Source organism: Pipra filicauda, unplaced genomic scaffold, assembly GCF_003945595.2.
Source record: "Pipra filicauda isolate LSUMZ 115617 unplaced genomic scaffold, ASM394559v2 scaffold4_size7858003_pilon, whole genome shotgun sequence".
NCBI lineage: Eukaryota > Metazoa > Chordata > Aves > Passeriformes > Pipridae > Pipra > Pipra filicauda.
The window spans coordinates 1,478,856-1,500,069 of NW_024104643.1; the positions used below are offsets into that span (position 1 = coordinate 1,478,856).

Sequence of the window (21,214 nt, forward strand, 5' to 3'; positions counted from 1 at the left end):
GCTCTAAGGATGAAAATACAGTCTCCAAGTAAAAGAACAGTAGACATGTGCCGGGTTCTCCACTTTGGCCATGACATCTCGATGCAGCACTACAGGCTGGGGACAGAGTGGCTGGAGAGCAGCCAGGCAGAAAGGGACCTGGGAGTTTGGATTGACAGGAAGCTGAACAGGAGCCAGCAGTGGGCCCAGGTGGCCAAGAAGGCCAATGGCATCCTGGCCTGGATCAGGAACAGTGTGGCCAGCAGGACCAGGGAAGTGATTCTGACCCTGTACTCAGCGTTGGTGAGGCCACGCCTGGAGTACTGTGTCCAGTTCTGGGCCCCTCAGTTCAGGAAGGATATTGATGTGCTGGAGCAGGTCCAGAAAGAAGCAATGAGGCTGGTGAAGGGATTGGAACACAGGCCCAATGAGGAGAGGCTGAGGGAGCTGGGCTTGTTTAGCCTGGAGAAGAGGAGGCTCAGGGGAGACCTCATCACTCTCTACAAATACCTGAAAGGAAGTTGTAGCCAGGTGGGTGTAGGTCTCTTCTCCCAGGCAACCAGCAGTAGGACAAGAGGGCATGACCTTAAGCTCTGTCAGGGGAGGTTTAGGTTAAATATTAGGAAAAAATTTTTTACGGAGAGAGTAATCAGACATTGGAATGGGCTGCCCAGGGAGGTGGTGGATTCACTGTCCATGGAAGTTTTTAAGATGAGACTGGATGTGGCACTTAGTGCCATGGTCTACTAACCACAGCATGGATGAAGGGTCAGACTTGATGATCTCAGAGGTCTTTTCCAATGCGGTTGATTCTATGATTCTGTGACAGATAAATCCCATAGGGAAAATTGGGTCTGATGTTCAAAAAAATGTAGGTAGAGGGCTCCGTTATGAAAAAGAAATCATAAATGATGAAAAATCTCAAAGTTGTCCCATTAAAGTAATTTTCTTTGCTGCTGATAAGTAGAGCTCCAGTTTGACTCCTTTCAGTTATAAATAGCTACATTAATTTCAGCAAAACTATGCTGGACAATGTTTGTAGGATTAAGTCTTGAGGTGAACTTAGTGATACACAGGAAAAAAAAGGACTGCGTGTTAGTGACTGCATTCCTTTAACCTAGGAAAGATAAGCATGGTGATTCATATAAAAGGGATATTTTGCTAAGTCATAACTAATTTTCAGTCTGAAATTGCAAAAATAGTATTTTTCATGGTATTTTTCTATACTTTGGTGTGAAATTTACTCCATTGTAGAAGACTGAAAAAGGCATTTTTCACAATACTTGTATTAAGGTGGAGTTTATCTGTTGCACAGGGTGTCAGAGGCCCATGCAGCAGAATGAATATGTGAATATGTGCACCAGTGGTTAACAGGACTATGCACTACCCTGAAAAGCCTCAGGGTAACAGAGACTTCTAAAAGAAGGTGTTTTCTTTCTCCTAAATATGTAACATGAAGGTCACAATTTTTAACTTTATACAAGGGAAATTTTATTCAGACATAGATTCTCTTGATGTATTTATTGACGTATCTTGATATTGCACTGGTGAGGCCACACCTTGAGTACTGTGTCCAGTTTTGGGCCCCTCTCTTCAAGAAAGACACTGAGGTGCTGGAGCGTGCCAGAGAAGAACAACAAAGCTGGAGAAGGTTCTAAAGAGTAAATCATAAGAGGAATGGCTGACAGAGCTGGAGTCGTTTAGCCTGGAGAAAAGGAGGTTCAGGGAAGACCTTATCACTCTCTACAACTGCCTGAAAGGAGGTTGTAGCCAGGTGGGGATTGGCCTCTTCTCCCAGGCAACAAGCAACAGGAGAAGAAGAAATGGCCTCAAGCTTAACCAAGGGAGGTTCAGGTTGGACATCAGGAAGAATACATTAAGATAGAAATTATTTTTAGAAACAACATGCAAAATTTCTAACTTCTTGACTTCAAAGTCAACTATATTAGTGAGCACAACGCTCAATAAAATTTGAATCTTAACCTTCTGCTGCCTTTTTAATAATTTCAATAACCAAGGAATGCAGAAAAATTATATTGGTTTGCCCAAATTATTTCAGAAAAAAATCTACAAATATTTGCCTCACTTTCTGATTGTTGACATTAGCGTATTACTCTGCAGTACAGCAACATTAAGGTTTGTTTGGTGAAATCTCAAAGAGTGTTTCCAGAAATCAGAAGAAAACTTCTGCTTATTTTGAGATGACAGTTTCTAATCTGACTTGTCACAGGCTCCTGGATTGGCTAGGCAGTGAGGAGCCTGTCCTTGAGCTAAGGAAAAGGAAGACCTCATTAGTATTCCTTTTCAATGGAGCTTCAGAGCCAAAGTTGTGGCTACATAAACAATCACTATAGTGTACAAGAAGGGAAGCTGGCAGGTAAAAATGGGCCAATAAATTTTATTGTTATGGTGAAATAGCCCTTTAATAAGGATAAAGTTTTTGTCTCTGCTACCTGCAATATGTGGTAAGCTTGGAAGGTAATATTTTTTTGTGCTGTGACTAGTATTAAATCCATCCTAAATCATAAGTAATTGGCAGTGTTGTCCCAGGATACTCCACTAATGTAAGTGATGCTAGTTATATTCATTTGGCACATCATGGTAGAGGTGACACTTAATGAAAGAAGAAATCCTTTCCTGGAGCAAAACTAAATGCCATTTACCACTGAAAATGGCTTAGAGATCCAACATCTCTGCAGTGGATTCTACAGATTCAACCACTGAGGAGTTAAAAATACCAACCCAAAATAAACCTTATTAAACGATTCTCTAGTCATAGTATTTTAACTATGGCAAACATGAAGGTTATATCTTTTGATCAATAGCCCTTCTATCCCTTCATGAAAGCAGTTTCTGAGAGACATATCCCCTGCAAGTGGCTCAGAGTTATTTAATTGGCCTCACATGCCTTCAAGTTGAGCCAGCTCATGCCGGGGAACAACCTCCTGGAAGCCAGCACTGCAGCCAATTTTCCTTTGGCTTCTCTCTAAACTTGGCAATGCTGCAATTTATCCTGGCTTGTCTCAATTGTTGATCCTTATCTGAGGTCACACACAATTTTGCTGACTGCCACTGACATCGCAGGGTCATACGCAACATACTTTTCTATTCTCCTTCCAAAAATGTTTCTTGTCCAACTAGCAGTAATTAGCAGCAGTTAGAAAACACTTGAGCAGGGTTACGAGATTTCTTGTTCACGGTTCAGTGCAGGAACATTCAACATATTCGCGGGATAAAGAACAACCACTAACAGGAGCCACGTTAGTCTTGAGCAAAAAAACAGCTACCCTCATGACTTCTGCCACTGTGACAAGAAAAAAATGTGCATTTTACAGTACATTAGTCTTGAAGCTACTAAAAAAATACACATCAGTATTCAGTTTGCTTTACTAAAATGTTAGCTGAAGGCTTTTCAGTCCTTCTTAGGAAGCTTTGTGTGAAGTAGAGGGAAAAGTAGACAAATATTGGTTTATATTTATTCATCAGAAGTATCCTATGGTGGACAGACAGTCTGGAAAACAGAGCAGAGACTAGCACTGTCGGGGAGCCTTAAGCCTCTCAGCCATATGTCAAAAACATTTCAAAGGCTTAAACTTTCCTCCTTCCTCCTGTAATGGTATTCTCCATGCAAGTCTTTTGCAAAACTGTGTTTTTTTCTAGAGAGGTAGGAGGTGTAAATGAGAGAAAGAAGGTGCTGCGTGATGAGGGAACCAGGAAGAATTAAGGATAAGAGAAAGCAGATGAAAGAGAGTGAAAAGAACTGGAGATATAAGTCACAAATTGGTTATCATTTACTTTCAGTTCACAGACATGACCTCTAATGTTTACAAGTCATACATCCTGTCAACATGCTCTGTAGTAGTAATTCTCAGAATATCAGAGCTATTGACGTGATGATTGTGAAGACATATACTGACTGTCATTAATGGTCATCTATGTGCTGGAAGCAAATGCTGCATCTTCTAGAAGAAAGAATCACTGCTAATTTTTTTAGAAAAGAGAATTTTATGTTCACTCAGCATCAGGACAAGAACAGAGATATTTTACAGCTTTCAGTTCTCTACTCCCAAAATGTCATTACAGACCCTTTATTTTCCTTGCCTCATAAAACTGTGGGAAAGCAGGGAATATCAGCATTGCTTTGCTACATCAGGAATCCTCACTGATACTTCAGTCTGCTAATGGCTCCCAGCTCTCATGATGACAATGCTGCATGAATAACAAACTTCTGTAATAAAACATTCCCACGATACAGATGTTAATGACGACTTACTAGAATTGGGTCTAGTAAGTTAAGTTTGTAAACTGGATGGTAGGTGCATACCCCAACAACATTTATTTATTTAAGTCCTATGTTGATATATTACAGCTTGTCTTTACGTCTTACAAAAAACAAACCAAAGTAAAATCAACTCCGAAACAAGAGAGACATAGTAGCATTTGTTAATCTAGTAAATGTGATCTATTTTAGCATACAGAACTGATACAATGTATGCTCCTAACACTTTACAATTCCCCTGATAGCAGGGGAAAGACCAAAGAAGTCTGCCCAAACAGAGGTACTATCAGTAGCACTGGAAGCAATCCTATAATTTTGTCCATAAGGATTAAAGCACTGCTGAGGTCCAGCCAATGAACTTTGTGACAGTCTGACACAGACCTCGAGATGCTTTTCAGTGCCAATCAATGCTGAAAGGAGGGAGGAATTAGTGGGGCATCACATCTACTCCCTGCTCTTTGCTACAGCACTCCAGTACATCCACAGAAGAGCTGAACAACTCACTAAAGCTCATAGATGACCTAAGCCCAGAAGAAAGCTAAACAACATCATCTGCCAGTATCCTGGATTCCTCTCAGGCACAGAAAGCAGCAGCATGGTGTCCTGCTTCCCCCTGAGCCAGTAATGCTAGGGAACAGCAGTGGAGGCACGCTGATGCAAGGGCTGCTGTACTTTGGGGGAAGCATAAAACCAACATCCTCAGTTTTTCTGGTGATGAAAGATCCCCCGAGACTTTCCCTAAAGGATTGTAATGCCTTACAGCCCCATCCAACTATCATTAAACTAAATGGAAAGAACTTCAATCACATCTGTGGAAATTGGATGTTTGCAGGGTTGGCTAATGTCCAAAGTGAGGTAATTATATTCTTCCAATGGCTTCCATTGGAAAATTTACGTGTGTGTCCCCCCATCCCAAGTGATCTCAAAGTAGCATTCTACTGATCATTTAAACTCAACAACTGCCCTAAATGCTCTTTTTTTGACAACAATCATGAAAATGTGTGTTGTGACACAATTTTTTGCTGCGACAAAAGCAGGCACAAGTCTCAGAAAGCAGCCTACTAAAATTAAATGGAAGGTAAAATAATTATATTGGTATTTATGAAGGTCTGAAAAAAAATTGGTTACTAGCACTACATGTGTGTGTGATACATGTCTCTAAAACTACATCACTTGTAGAGCTACAAATTTTTAAAATAACCATAGCAAAAGTAAAATTAATTTACATTAAAATACGAATTAATGTAGCAGTTCATCAGTAAATGATAGGACATATTTGAAAAGTAAGTGTTTACAGTTTTGATCATCCAAACCACTTGTGTGTAACAAATTTAATTCGATGCACTATTCAGGAGTTTAGAGTATTTAAATACTTTACCAGATTAAATCTTTTGAGATTCTAAAATCTGCTGCGTATCATTTCAGTACCTGGACTCAGCCTGCCTACTCATGTCACTCCTGCATTGCTCTATCAAGTTAAGAATGTAATTCTGTTGCCTTTTGAGTTATTTACAGGAGTGGTGTTGGTCAGTTAAGAAAAGAGATTTGAAAACAAGAAAAAACTTGTTCACCAATTTGCAGTCATCCAGCACTGCAAGGTTCAGCTAGTATTGCTACGCCTTTAGGGATTTGGTATCACAAACTATTTTATGTAATGGGGACACAATTTAGGGGTTTGGTTGTTTGTTTTTAAAGCAGATATATTTTCCGTTCCTTTTCTAACAGGAATTTTTGGGATAAACATTTGGTTCAACAGAGTAAAAATGCTTCATCATTATTGTTATAAAATTTTAGCAGTTTTCTGAGACGTAGTAGTGATGTTGGACAGATCCGTGCATTCTGCAGAATCAAAGTCAGCCTAGCTGTCAGCAGGTTCCTAACAAAAATGAGCTGATGCAAATCAAGAAAGAATGTTGCAGTTTAAACACTTCAGTTAATACATTAACTGAGCAGAAAAAATGTTGTAAATAATTTTCCTTTTCCAGTTTGTCTCTTCCTGCATATCAAGAAAAGCAGTGTGCAGGAGTATTTTTGTACCATACAATCATTGTTAAATAAATTCATGGCTGTTTCAGAATTGTCCAGTCAACACTGACATTTCTTTATGCTATGTTATCATCGTTAATGCTATGCCCTGAGTTCAGGTAACATTTTTTTGTCCACTGGTCCTCTCCACCCAAAATACTACTTGCCGTCATCCTGGCCACCTCACTGTCCTAGGACTTAAAACTCATCAATAAATATTTCATGAGGCAAGAGAATTTAGAAATCAGTATTCTGGAACGGTTTCCTATAAAGTGATTGCTATCACCGAGTTGTAATCTAAAATGCTATGCTAGGCTGAAATTTATGAATAGTAAGCTTGCCTTATCTTTGTTCTCCTTCCCTTGCCCATGCTGCAAGTAAATCTGCACCCACAGCATATTACAAATAACTGACTCCAGCGTTGAGACATGAAATGCTATATTGCAGCTGCTAATAGAGCATGTGTTTGCTGAAAATGGGGTACTGAGGTCTTAGGAAATATGATAAAATAGCTGGTTTGGGAGGAAACATGAGACCGAAGCCTAAAGAATAACAAGTCTGCTTGATGGGCTAGCAAGTATATTGCTTGTGCCAATTTTTTCATGTGAGTTCTGGCTAGAAGAAAAGTGTTAATAAATACATAAATGAAACAACACAGAAGGAAAATAGAAAATTCAATGCAATCTGGTAAGGAAGGAAGGACCATAAAAGTATATGTAAGAAAGGTGTAAAAATTATTGTCAACATTGTTGACTATATGAAGACTCTACTGCCTCTCTGTAAACTGTTTCCAGTAAAGAAAAAATCTGATGCCTGTCCTAGTCCTGGAGGTTTCTTCCCCACTGGGGTACAGCCATATGGGTGATGACACAGGTCTAGGGGAAAGAAAGCTTCCCATGTGAAAATGGCTTTCAAACCAACTGGCAACTCACCAGCTTTTGTATACTCCTTCTCCCTTCCTCTTCAAGGAACTGCCACCCCTATTCCACCCCTATGTCAAACAAATGGTTTGTGTGGCTGCTTCAAACTCACAATACAGGAGCTACCAGCAAGGACTGCAGACTGAAATATCTGAGTCTCAGGTCTTCTTGAGACTGAAGGAAATCAAGAGATCAAGTTGGAAAATGAACTTGGATCTGCCTTTCCTGCAGGAACAGGTAGGAAAGAAACACAGGATTCATGTGGTCATATTCTGTAGCCTAGTGTGAGACAGAGACATTTGATTAAGAGCAAGGAACCCTAAACACCCAGCCTTATTTACTCATTTTGTCCAATGGCATTTCACAGCAAAATGCATATGCTGTCCCTTCAGCCAGGTCTCTGGTTCTGTGAGTTCCCTTGCTCTTCATCAGATTGTACATCGACAGAAAACAGAGAAACAATCATTCTCAAAGTGAGAGAAATCAGGTCTCTAAGCCCAGGGAAAAGTGTGTTCAGGCTGTGAATCTGCCTATTAAACGGTCTTAACCCAGAGGTCTTCCTAGATATCAAAGTCTGTGAGACCAGTGCCATTGAAGACACCAGTTTTTTCCTTCTGGATAAACCTGGGCCTCCTGTTTCTGTGTCATTCTGAAGAGGACCAATGCATTTAACTTAGATTCATAAATTCAACTTCTAGAGCCTGATTCCTTAAAGGTAAGTGTAGAAAGCCTGGTAATTTCTGGAGGTCCTTTTTAAGATGTGGGTTGACATGCCTTTCCCATTTAGAATGATAAACTTTATCTTTCATTTGGGTGGCTCTCACTGCAATAGGAAAACAGTGCCAGCTACATTACTGAAACATGCCCCAAATGATATAGGCTCTGTGAGCAAATTAGGGAGCTCTTGCTGAAGTTGATAATTAAGATTAGATTCAGAAATCTGCACAGGAGTAGGCAGATGGCTTGTTCAGCTACCAGCTGGAACTCAGCCTTCATGAGGCAGTTATTCAAGTTCAGCAGCACAGCTTCTTTCTATGGAGTCAGAGCAAAGTCTATGCATACCAAGTTCTTCTGAAGATTTGAGGCCACCTCCACAGCTCTTGCAAAGTGGCTGCATGTTCTGGAAGCAGCACCAATGTTCAGATCTAGACCCATTCAAGATCTTGCTTGAAATACAAGCTATGACTAAAAAGATAAAAGGAATATATGAAAGGATGCTATGGACCTACAGCATTCCTGAAAGCTCCTGTTGATGGTCAGTGGCTTAGTATTTCACCCACCTTGGCAATGTGGCATCGATGACCAGACATTTTAAACAATTCATTTATCAGTAAAGGCATTCTTTTCTCTTTCAAAAAAAAGTTTAAATACATTAAAAAACATATGTCAACCAAAATAAGGAAGGAATTATATATTTATAATCCCTCAGGGAAGGCTTTAGTTTGGATAATTCTCAGCAGCAAACTCATGCAGTTCTAAGCAGAATAGTTAACAATAACAACAAAGAATGATATTCTGTTCTTCAGCTGTGCCAACTGACAACAGTTGCTCAGAATAACAGAGCAATCTCCTCTTGGTTCTCACAAAAATATGAGAGAATATTTTCTAGCTTGCCACAGTGCCTAGGCACAAGTAGTTGAGGTAAGGATGGAATATCAATCTTAACAGTAATTCCTATATTTTCACTGCCCATTTAAACCATACTTTTAAAATGCAAATCTACTAACCATAGTCATAAGTGCTTTTAATCTTTTATGCAGTACACTGCTGAGAATCAATCTTTAAATTTATTCTCAGTTTACAGTTCAGAACAATAATTTCATGAACTCTCATTTTTCAAGCAAGATTACAAACAACTATAACAGATAATGTGTAATTCCATAGACACTTCGTATGCAGGTAAGTCTGGAAAAGGTTAATAAAGATTGTGTTTCTTTTATGCGTTTAAACACAATTTTAGTGCACTTTCCCTCACAAGAAGTAATGAAATTTTAAGATACATTCCCAAAACTCAGAGGAAGAGAGCAACTATGTTCAGTTTTCTGCTTGTAAATTGAATTCTCTACTCAATTTATAAGGCACTGGCACAACTTGACATATCTATAGTGCAATAAAATACCTGCCAGAGTTGTAACATATAAAATAATAATCACAGGGATGTGGTAGAAGAGACCCTTGGGGGTACTCTGACATCCCTTGTTAAAATACCATCACCAAACAAAGGTAGATGCTCACCCTTGTTTCTGCTACAAATGAATTTAATTCCCTTGGCTTTAAAAGTTAATATGAACACAGTTTTTTGTTTTATATTTTGCTGAAATGTTTTCAGCATCACGTATTTTACAGGAGAACTTGCTTCTCCTTCCCTTCCTTTCAGATTATACAGCTCAAACCCAACTGCTGTTTCTGAAAACGGTGTTTCAGACACATACAATCAATAATGCATAATTCTGTTTGACACTGAGGTTACCTTCCCAGTGTGCTTCTGGCTCAGAGACAGTATTTCCTTTCAGACAGGACAGTGCATTCTCAAGGGGATGCAGAAGAGGACATGAGTTTAGCCTGTGACAGGCTCTCCCTGTGCTGGGAATAGAGGGTGCTGCAGCTGGTGTTTCGGCTCAAGTTGTAGGAGTCTGCTTTTCTGATTTCTCTTTTTTTCCTCGGCTTGTCCAAGGACCAAGACACCAGCCAGTGTAGGAACAGGGTCCTCCCTCAGACCAAAGTGTGTCAGATGCATGAGTTTGCTTTGATTGAAGGAGATTATGGCCCTGCCCACAGCTGGGGTGCTGGAACTAGATGATCTTTAAGGTCCCTTCCAACCCAAACCATTTTGATTTATGTAACCTCCTGGCAAGCATGTCTGTTTGCCAGTGTTTGATCCAGCTACAGTCTGTAGCAGCACTTCTAGGTCATGCTAGAGCATCTTGTACTTCTAACAGCCTGAGGTTCCTCGCTCAGTCCTATATGAGGATCAAACTGGCAGCTGTCGTGGATCCAAAAGTTTAAGCACAGGACATGTTAAGGGGAGCCTATCAGAAGGCATACAAAAATAACTCATGGATTGTAAAAATGTAATAATGTAAAAAAAATAAAATCTTCATGACAGAATCAATCATTAAAATATCGATGGCGTATAATTTGGTGGGATCTGAGACTACATGATATTCCTTCCAGACAAGGATTTTCATCCGCTTCATGAGCTTTTCACTTCCATTCTTCCACCCCTCAGTATCTATTTAGACACTTGAGAATTAAAAGCTGTATTTTCAGGATTCCTAATTTAAAGCAATCAAAATATTCTGAATCCCTAAAAATAATGACAGCATTTTCATATTATGAGTTTCTAAAATAACGGGGTTGAATTGTTTTTGTGTCACGATATTTGTGGCGTCTGGATGTGTATGGGCAGTATTTTGAAGCTTTTCCCTACCAACAGGAGACACAGCAACTTCTATTTAATGAAAAAAATGATGATGTTCTCATGTAATCACTGCACTCTGGGACTGGGGGGTTCAGGGAGAAAAAAAAGTAGTCTGAGATTTGCATTTAAATAGCTATATTTAGAAATAATGGTTTTCCCTCCCTCTATCGTACTGCAATAGCTCTGTCTTGTACTTGTTCTGTGTTCCAAAATAAATCCTTTGTAATTTTCCCTGTTTCTTCCCCAGTGTAAAGCTGCATGTATTTGCTTGGCATGAGTAACTGCCAATGATTTGATGATAGGAAGGGCGACAAGAAGACTTGAATTTATGCTGTCCCACTTCCTCTAGCACTGTTCTTTAGACCTTCCTGAAGAACAAGAAACTTCTTTATTTTCCCCTAAATCTCTCCTTACAAATGTTCTTTGCCTTAATAGAGTTTGCCAGTGTCAGAATGTTCCTAAGCTGAGAACTCTACTTATTGTTTTCACGAATTTATGTGTGTACATACATATATATATATTTGAACATATGTATATGTAGTCCTCATTTCTGCAGGCAGTTAGCTACTAATCAAGATGACATCTGACATTTGACTCAATTTTTTTCCATTTAACCTAAGGTTTTAGACAATGACTAAAACTAGTATGTTCTGTGGAAATATAAATTATAGCTATTGCTGCAAACTTTAATCTGACTTTATGGTATGTCTACTCTATTAATCCAGTTTTTAAATCTGAAATGATTCTATTATCAGCATTTTTTTTCTTTTTTTTTATGAACTTAGAAAAGAATGTCCCCTCTCCTCCATGTTCCAGTGACACCTGTACTCCAGGAACCATTAGGAGAAGCCTAATGAATTCATTTTCTGCAAATGAACAAGCTTCATAAAAATTCAGTTTCACAAAGACCCCATGCACAAATCCCTCAGTTTCTAATAACAGACATAATTTGGTACTATCTCGATGCTACATAGGAATGAAAAATTAAGGAATTAACTTTATTGTCATTTATAGAGGGTAGTAACCACTCTTAATACAGCCTCAGCTGATCGATCAAGAAAGGCAGAAGGGCAAAACAGCAGACGCCCGTAGGGAGGAAAAAATGATGAGGTGTGTCTAGGATGATTGCTGAATGCTGAAATTTTAACTTAAATGGCTAAATATATAAATCTAGAATTATTTTATTTGATAAATTACCCAAATATACCTACAACTCTGTACATCAGCTTACTAAGCTATTATTATTTAGTATTAAACCAGACCTGAGTCTTACAGTTATTTTTACATTTTTTATTACAGTTCCCTCTACAGCCTTCAGTTCCATTTTGTTTGGATAGTTATTCACGAAGCCAAGGAGAGCAAAAAAACCCCTTTCTCTGTAAAAGAATGTGAAAGAAGTCTGCATAGAGCATCGGGTTTTAGCCTGAATTAACACAGAGTTTTGAGCTCCTGGTTTGGGGGATTATTAGTCAGTTGTACATGACGAATCAAATTTAGGGCTTTTGAGCACCAGCTACTGAGGCCAAATGGAGTTGCAAGCCAGCCATACATTTCAGAATATGGTTCGTACCGAAATTTAGGATTTTATCCAGTTACAATATAAGACATCAAAGAGCACTGGAAATATTCAATATCTTCCTATTATACAGGTAATGATAGTATCCTGGATCCAATGCATTCAGCTATTACAGCTATTCCAGTACCCGATGTATTAATAGCATATCACTATTTAGTCAGATATATGCTGGAATTTTATTGCATTTTTGCTGTCTTATATACCTTGCTGGCAGAACGAGGTCTCCTGTTCACACAGTAATGTGTTCTTAGAAAACACACCTGGATCACTTTGCTTTTACAAAGATGCTTATTAAGTAATCTAACGTTGATTACCGTCAAGTTTTATTTGTGTATGTTTAGTATCTTGTATGTATCAGTATCTTGACATTTAAAGTCTCCACCCAAAAGCTACTGCTGCCATTCCCACAGTCTTGCTGCAACACGCTTCCTGTAAATGTATGGCAGATATTTTCCTAGTCTGTAGACAAAGACCCAGAGCAGTGAGAGGGAGGAAGGAAAGAATTGATATATCTTATAAAGTGTTTTCATGCAATTTTGTTTTCAGATGAGTAAGTGATGTTTTACCTGCTTTATTTTCCCCCTCTTTTCAAGTATTGGATTTACTACATTTAAGATGCAAAGCATAAAAGCCGTGATGGTACCTTTTTTGCCTTCTGGTAAAAAGCTTAAAAATTCTGCAGATTAAAGATAAATAGGGGTAGAAAGTATAAGAACCAATTAAGTTAGAGTGACTTTTATACACAGTGCAGTTACGGAAAAACAACTGTACTGTGATTATGCAAATAAGACACAACCAAAATACAGAAATTCACACAGTAGAGAAAAAAATTCCTCACAGTTATGCCTCAGTAACTTACAGGATTCTTGCACTTTAATTGTACGACTCATTGTAATAAAAGTATCCCACTTGCTTTATCTAGAGTGAAATGTATGTTAGGACATCACTATTCTGAATGATTTGTGTGCTTTTGGAAGCCTACATTCTCCTGCCACAAAATGTGGTGTATGTTCTATTTTAAAGAGATACAAATCAATGAAAAAATCAGATTTTCTGCTTGTATCATTGAAAATTTTAACCTGGTTTACATACTGCATCACCATTCTTGAAACATATGTATACTAATACAAATAGGTCCCTTCTTTTTCTTGGAACTTTTATGTCTGCCTTCTATTCAATTAATCCTTTTTTTGTTGACAAAATAAGACTTCTCTTATGCATACACTACAGAAGGAAACATCAGTATAATTTAGACTGCACCGACCCTATCCTTGTAGGTTTGCAAAGCGAACTCTTAATGGGACTCCTGATTTTTAGTTAGTTAGTATGTCTAGACTATTCAACTTTTGACTTTGGTGTGTACTACAAAACATATTATTTTAGAAAAATGAATGTTCTATTATAAGCCACTTGGAAGGAATAGTATTTATTCAGCCCTACTGTGGCCTGGCCTTTTTTGCACTAAACCAAGTCAAATTGCAGGTGAGCTTTTTCGCAAAAAGGGTACATTCTATCCTATTATACATCCATTAAATTATTATGGCTTATTTTCCATCTCCAGACATCTTAGGCAGAGGTAAGTAAAACATTTAATTATTTATCTCTTGCACATAAACAACAGGGTACTAAAAAAAAAAATCCTCTCACAGTAAGTACTGAGATTCAAAGCCTTCCTTCTCATGTGGGGACGAACATGAAACCTTTGGAAATTTTAAATGATAAAAAGCACTTGAACTAGAAAACAGGCTTGACACTGATCTGCAAAGATCAGAGAATCTGCTGACTATGGCATTCCTCTGCCATGCGTGAGATTCAAGTCTTACAGTTTGAATCTTCCACAAGAAAAACCTGGTCCATGGTCTTGGAAGTGTTCTAAGACCCAAACATCTGTGCTGTCCCAGTGGGGCCCATGCACCATATTTCTTCTCTCTCACACAGCAAGAAATTCCCAGAAAGGCACTATAAAAATTATTTAGTTGGAACTAATTTACATTTTGCTGTTTTAAGAGAGATTCTCAAAAAATTTGCAGCCAGCTGTAAGAGGTAAGGTCTGACAACTTTTCTACCACAATTAAATCCTCAGCTTTGTCATAGGTTGAAGACACCTTGCTGAGAACTCCCCACTGAAATAAATGGAACATATCATAAGGAAATGCCATAATCTTCCAAAAGGGAAATGAGGTCTCCTGTCCCGTCCTGCCCCCAATATTTTGTAGACAGCCTATTTAAACTTACTTGGTTTATCTTTATGCTAGTTTATAAATGAAAAATACATACAGACCTGTATGTAATACAGTACATTCATGTAGGATTTATTACTGAGGAAAATGGGGAAAAGTTATTTGGAATATAAAATGCTCCAACATGCCAATGGCACTAATTCATATTTAATTAAAAAAAACCCCAAAACCACACAAGTCCTTTGCCCTTTGTAGTACAATGAATATTCAACTTTCTTCTTGAAATGGCAAAAACCCCTCAATACAGTCATGTTAGATAGTCCCAGTATTTGATGGAGATACTGGGAAGATCCAATCACATCTGCAGCCTTTAGAACAAGAGCTAATGACTGGCATGGGATTTTTGACTACTCACATTCATACTCCACCGCAACATTACTGTATGATCTTGGATAAGAGACCAGATTTCTGACATAGAGGCAATATGTTTTAGTCTCACTATCAGCACAAGGTACCACATTTTAGAGATAAAATATTATATTTCTTAAGAAATAAGACTTGTCTTATGGCCTACTATACTTTTCTAAGTAATTATTTTCATTATGTAACAGTTTTGGGTTTTTTAATTTCATGAACAGAAAATAAAAGTTTGAGTCAGTCTGACTTGAAAAGATTATTCAGATTGAACTTTCTACTTGTTTTCATTGTTTTAAAAAATTATGCAGTATTGCATTTGAAGTTCCTCTCTATCTACAGACCTTTTCCTAGACCTACAAATTATAGAGTTCCTCTGGAACATACTGAAAACCTTTAAACTTTTTTTTTCTTTTATTCTTAAAGTTTTGTTTTCCCATGATATTATCGGGCAATTTCATTTCATTATGATCTGCACCGGACTGTGCAGATCACCAAAATAATGACATATGGACTTCTTACCACTGTAACACCTCTATTCTTGCAAGTGAGAATTTCAAGTGACAGAGTTAAGCTGTTTGCTATCAATTTTGCAAAAACTGCATCTGCCATATTGCTAAGATCCCTTTCAGAGATTAAAAAATCGATTAATATTCTAACTTGTTATCTGTCTTTATCAGTCACAGAACAATCTTTACAGAAATGATAACTTTCTAAAAATGCAAATTCTTACATATGTTAAAATACTTCCCTGAAAATATTTTACATTTACTTATTCTTCTGAAGCAAAAAAATCATTAAAGATTGAATGACTCTCTCATGTCTCCTGTTAAAAGAGACATGTACACACAGCCTTCACCTTCATGTCTACAAAAGTGCCAAAATTATCTACTTGTGGTATCAGGTAATTTTTCAGTCAGTAATGAAAAGGACTTTTCCCGTATTACGTGAAATGCCATTAACAATGTTGAACAAGTTCCATATTTGATACCCGTGTATAGCATCGAATACATACCAGACAGGTTCAAGAACCCTAGTCTTATCATAAACAACAGCTCAAGGCTAATGCTTATATTTTTTTCACAAATGTGAACAAACTGAGGCCTGAACTTTGAATCTATACTTTCTAGAACAGACCAAAAGAACCCTGCTGACTTCAGTTCTATTTCACAGAAATACACATTAGTACTTTTAAAGTATTCTGCATAGGTACATGGACTTGTCCAAACAGTGTTCAGTGGCTGATCTAGAATTCCTGAGTGGGAAAAGCATGGCTATCTTGATACATTACTGATGTATTAACTATTTTCTTGTTAAAAAGCCAGTTTTCCATTTTTTTCTGCATCTTCTAATCCCCAAAGATACAAAGTACCCTTGCTTTCTCAGTAGTTATGAGTCCTGGCTAAATATTGCTTTAAAGTAGTATGTCCACACACGTTTGTCATAAACGTGAAACCTTAAGAATTACTGTTAGGAAATATTTTGCTTATTGGTCCCAGAGCCACTGTGAAGTTCTGCAGTTTCAGTTTTAATGATTCAGCAGTAATTAATCAGTAAAATTTACCAAGATAATCTGACATATCAAGAATAGACACAAATTTCATATGAGTTGGACTCTACTTTTTCTACTCCAATCAATTTTGAGGAGCTTACAGTACCAAGATTATCTTTTGATTTTTCTAGCTTTGACCAGAAAACATTTAGTATGCTGTCTAAATAAATGTCAAAGAAGAAAAATATCAAGTTAAATCTAGTCTGCCAACAGAAGCTTTTTGAATCAATCAAGTTTTACTTACGTGGAATTTTGTTCAATTCATTCATGAACTTCTCTTTTAGCTTAGAAAATGCATCTTCTTTTCCTCCCCCTCCTCCGGGACTGGCTGGTTCGGTGACATTACTTGGAGGGGCTGCTGCTACTGTGGTTGCTGGCGGTGCTGCCAGGGCCTCATGATGACTTTCGCTCACCATTTTAAGCCCTGGAAAAGCTGTTGGAATAAAAAAAAAACACAATAGAAAACCAAAAGATAATATAATTGAAATGTATATCTCATCAATAAATGACTAAATACGTGCTCATGCTTAACTGGGTAAATATGATTGCATTTGCATATAGTTTCGTGTTCTTCATAAAATATTTAGTAGACAAGAAAGAAAAGTCTTTTGCAGGGTTAACTTCAGTCAGAATAATTTTATTGCTCAGAGCACTTTTCCAGCAGTGTCGCATTTTGGAACTGCTAAATTTGAAACCTCATAATTCCTGTAAAACTCTCATGTAGATTTACCTTTTGGTCTTCATTTTGAAAGTATAAGCAAATTGGGTAATAACCGCTCCCTGTGCACAAATTTCAATGTATTTACAGAATTATTTTTCTATGAGAGTTACAGAGGTGTGGATCATGGTCCAAGTTTCTATATAAAAAATAAATGAAGGGATAAAGACATAATAAAAACAGCTTGAGATTTCCTGTCAAAAGTAATAACCTACTGTTTCCTATTTAAGAGTTGCATATTAAATAAAAATTGATTTGCATCCATTTTAGTCTTCACTAAGTGAAGACTATTTTCCTTCCAATTATTTCACACGGCACGTGCTACTGACAATGTTCTCTTAAATTATTCACGTCTCAGTGTATTCATGAAAATACAACATCTGCAGAGTGTCTAAATGCAGCTATTTTGAAGTATATATGAGGCTGTCACAAGCGTAATCCCACATCAGCATATTTTTAATTTCATGTTGTTTAATGGGCACTTGGAAAACATTTATTTGAGCATACATTACTATATTGGTTTTCCATTGGTGGGTTTTTACTGTGACAGTAATGGTGAGTGATCTCTTCCTGTCTTTATCTTGATCCAGGAGCCTTTGTTTGTATTTTCTCTCCCCTGCCCAGCTGAGAAAAGGAGGGATAGAGCAGTTTTGATAGGCACTCTCTGTCCAGTCAGGGTCAACCCACCACAGTTACAAAGCAAAGAATTTTGGGCCAATGGGATGAAGGTGAGAAGACACGCACAAAGAAATTTCAGCATCACAGGAAGGGTAACTGAAATATTTATATAGGTTTTGAAAACATTGTTCTGATTTTCTGCTGCATCCTAAATATCACTGATCTGAATAAACCTTTCATTTTTCTTCAGAAAACCAGAGGGAGAAAGGACTTCAGAGATAACAAACATTCATTATTGCTCTGAGTGTACAATCGCTCTCAGCCCTGAAAGACATTTGGCTTTTGACCTTTTCCTGAGAAATTTAAACATCAACATAGGCAACACATCAAAATCAAAGGGCATAAGAGCATCTGACTGCCTACAATACGATGAATCATGAGCTTTCTTGCCTTATGTGACTGTTTTCATGGATGTTGCTGAGAGTGCTCAAATCCCTAAATCAAGATGAGAATTGGCTTTTTGTCCTTTCACTTTAATTCTACAAGTCCGCAGTCACGAAGACATGCAGGCGCAGACCTGACTGCAGGCAGAATGAACCTTCTGAAATCATCCTCACCATTCTTGTCATTAAACAGGGGTTTGCACACAAGTATAGGCTGGAATACAAAGCCATTCTCCAATATTGCCATACGATGAAAAAGATTTTAACAAAATAAGAGGTCGGCCTTGTTCCGAAGAAGCAATTTGGTGGCTATTTTACAACAATTTTATTGATGCAGCATTGAATGAAGTGGTTTTCCTAGCCTGCCCATCACTTCTGCCTTTGCCCTCACAGTCTCTAGCCTAATATAAAATCATGTTGATGTTGACACAGAATATGTATACGATCCAGCTCCATAAATATTTTATAAGCATGTGGTCTTAACTATTTCCCTGTAACAACATGGGAGCAGTTCTCTGTCAAAAGCAGACCGAAGTTGATGGAAAAATTCCAGTTAATATCCATGAACTTTGGCTCAAGCCCAATGTCTGCAATGATTTCCCCCCTTGTCTCACAAAATGACAATTGGGAAAAACATGTAGTACATAATATGGGTAGTATGAAATAATGTGCCAGCTATTCCAGACTAGAAGACTTTTTCCATATGCTCTGATGAATGCCAAATACTATGAAGCAAAATACACAGCATCATCAGCTGTAAACACTAGTGCTGTTTTATATTATAGCATTTTGTCAATGAATGTCACTTAAACCAGAAGAAAAGTTGTATGATATATCATAATTAAATCAAAATTAAATTGCTTAATTATAATATATTGCTTAATTATTTCAGGCCTGGCAGTTCACTATTTTATTTTGTAATGGAAGACACAATTTGCAGTGATGACTTTCAGCTAATTAAATATTAAGGCAAATGTAATTTATTTGCTTCCAGTTTTGGAACTATATTTTGAAAATATATTTGGAGAACAAGTTTGAAGCATTATACTTTCATTTACCCAAAAGAAGGAAACACCAAGAAGGAAACACCAAGAAAACACAGTATTCCTGTGATTTTCAGGAACAATCCTCAGTAGAGTCGTAGTGCAGTTAGAGGTCACTACATCTAATGCACAAATGGGTTTGACACTTGCTAAAGAACCTTTGACTTTTACACACCAATGACACTATCCTGATATTTCAAATAGGTGTGAAGAGGTTGAAAAAGAATCTTGATTCAGAAAAAGCTTTCTGCAGAAAAGAATTTATTTTAAAGAGTACATGCCTACTGTTATTGTAATGCTGCAGCTTTCCACAATAATGGTATAAAGACTGTGGTATTATTAGAGTCTGCAGAATACAGAATAATTAGATTAAAAGTGGCCTTTTACAATAAGAAAAGAAAAAAGGGCTTACTTGAATGCTGCAATGCATCTCTGAAGGTAAAGATCTACAAATCACTAGCAGATTATCTGCCATTTATGCAATGGTAGTTGCAAGCAAAAATTTCTTATAGGTTAAAAAATGAAATGTCATAGAATTCAACTATGATTTCCAGTTCAATGTTCATTACAATGCTTTAGTGCTATGTATGAAACATGATGTGTTTCATGTGCAACTTCCAGTCATAAATAAGAGTAGATTTGTAATCATAAATAAGAGTACAATTTAATTTAAATGCTTTTATAAAACACACCATAGACTATATTTCCTGAGCATGCCAATTCTTTGGTATACCACTGCCCATATATAGTGCCATATAATCATTATAAGACATGTAAGACAAAAAAATGAACAAATACATCGAATACTTCAAGGTAATGCTTGTCTCTATGCAGAAGTAGGTAAGCGTTCACTGAAAATGCAGAGTTGAACCCTTAAGGAGTTCAGGCATTTAGAGCTTCACTGTTTCCTGTGCAAGAACAACTCTGACAAACATGAATTATCAGCTCAAATTTCTACATAACTTCCTCTGAAAATGAAGGATTTTGAGTAATATACATATGCACTCTGGAGATTTGTAAGAAGCAAGAGATTTTGTTAATGGAGGTACAAAGTATGTACCTTAGTATGCTGGTATGGATCCTGATGGTGAGAGTCCCATTAGAAAGCACCTCTTAAGAGCATAGTAAAGTAGTAACTACTCTTAAGAGAGAAATAAAGATGAATAAGACTTCAGAGCATGGAGTAGACTTGGGAAATCAGAGTTGAAAGAATGTGTTCAAAGGGCAACAGTCTCTGCAAACATTCTGGCATGTGCAAAGTAAGATGTGGGCAACTTGGAAAGACTAATCCCATGGAAAATTTTTACTTGTTTTAATTTAAAAAAACCCCAAACTGAATAGTCAGAAAGTTAATGAGAACCCTGTGGGATGTTCACAGTGATTCACATGAAAGTGGGATTTTTTTGGAACGAGCAAAACTCAAGAGTAGTGTATCACCTTCTGGAAAATCGTGAGGAGATTTATGATAGACTTACCAAAACCAGAAAAACAATAAAACCCCAAAGGGCAGCAAAGTTAATGTGTGTGTTTCTATGTGGTTAAATTACATCAGTTTTACCATAGCAGCTGCTAAAGGACTTGGTGAATGCATGATCTCATAGATACACCAGTCTTTCTTCGTGGTGGATTTTAGACAATTTATTTTTGCTCATTTCTTCTCTTATCTGCTGAATACAAACTGAGTGGAGTGAGACAGCAAATAGGTCAGACATCCCATGCTGACCAAATAATTTCCGCCCAATGAGGAATTTTCCTGAAAGTGTCTTTTTACCTTGCTGTCTCTCTTTTTTTGCCATACTAAAAATTAAAATTAATGAAATTATTAAAAACATAGAAATATAGTGTTGCTATAGTAACTGTTTAGGTTTTCAGAAGTAATTGTCACCATTCTTTCAACATTTTAATGCTGGAACTATAGTAGAGCTAGTGACTGTACCTCAAGATGCGTGTAAACGGGATCTATACTGTTAAATGGTATTTCCTGGACAGCTTATCTTTCAAGCATCCAAAACATGTTCACCCCAGCAGTTACATCCAATGTAATAG

At 37.4% G+C, this 21,214-nt stretch overlaps 1 protein-coding gene across 2 annotated transcripts in view; it reads right to left on the reverse strand.

Annotated features, from left to right (window-relative positions):
* Positions 1 to 16,779, reverse strand: part of SYT1 (synaptotagmin 1) — a 127,510-nt gene extending 110,731 nt beyond the window's left edge. For both annotated transcript variants that reach the window (XM_027747797.2, XM_027747796.2), the window contains exon 1: positions 16,591 to 16,779. In XM_027747797.2, the coding sequence (XP_027603598.1) occupies positions 16,591 to 16,762 (172 nt within the window). In that variant the 5' untranslated portion in view covers positions 16,763 to 16,779. The remainder of the gene's footprint in view (positions 1 to 16,590) is intronic.
* Positions 16,780 to 21,214: the final 4,435 nt, after the last annotated feature.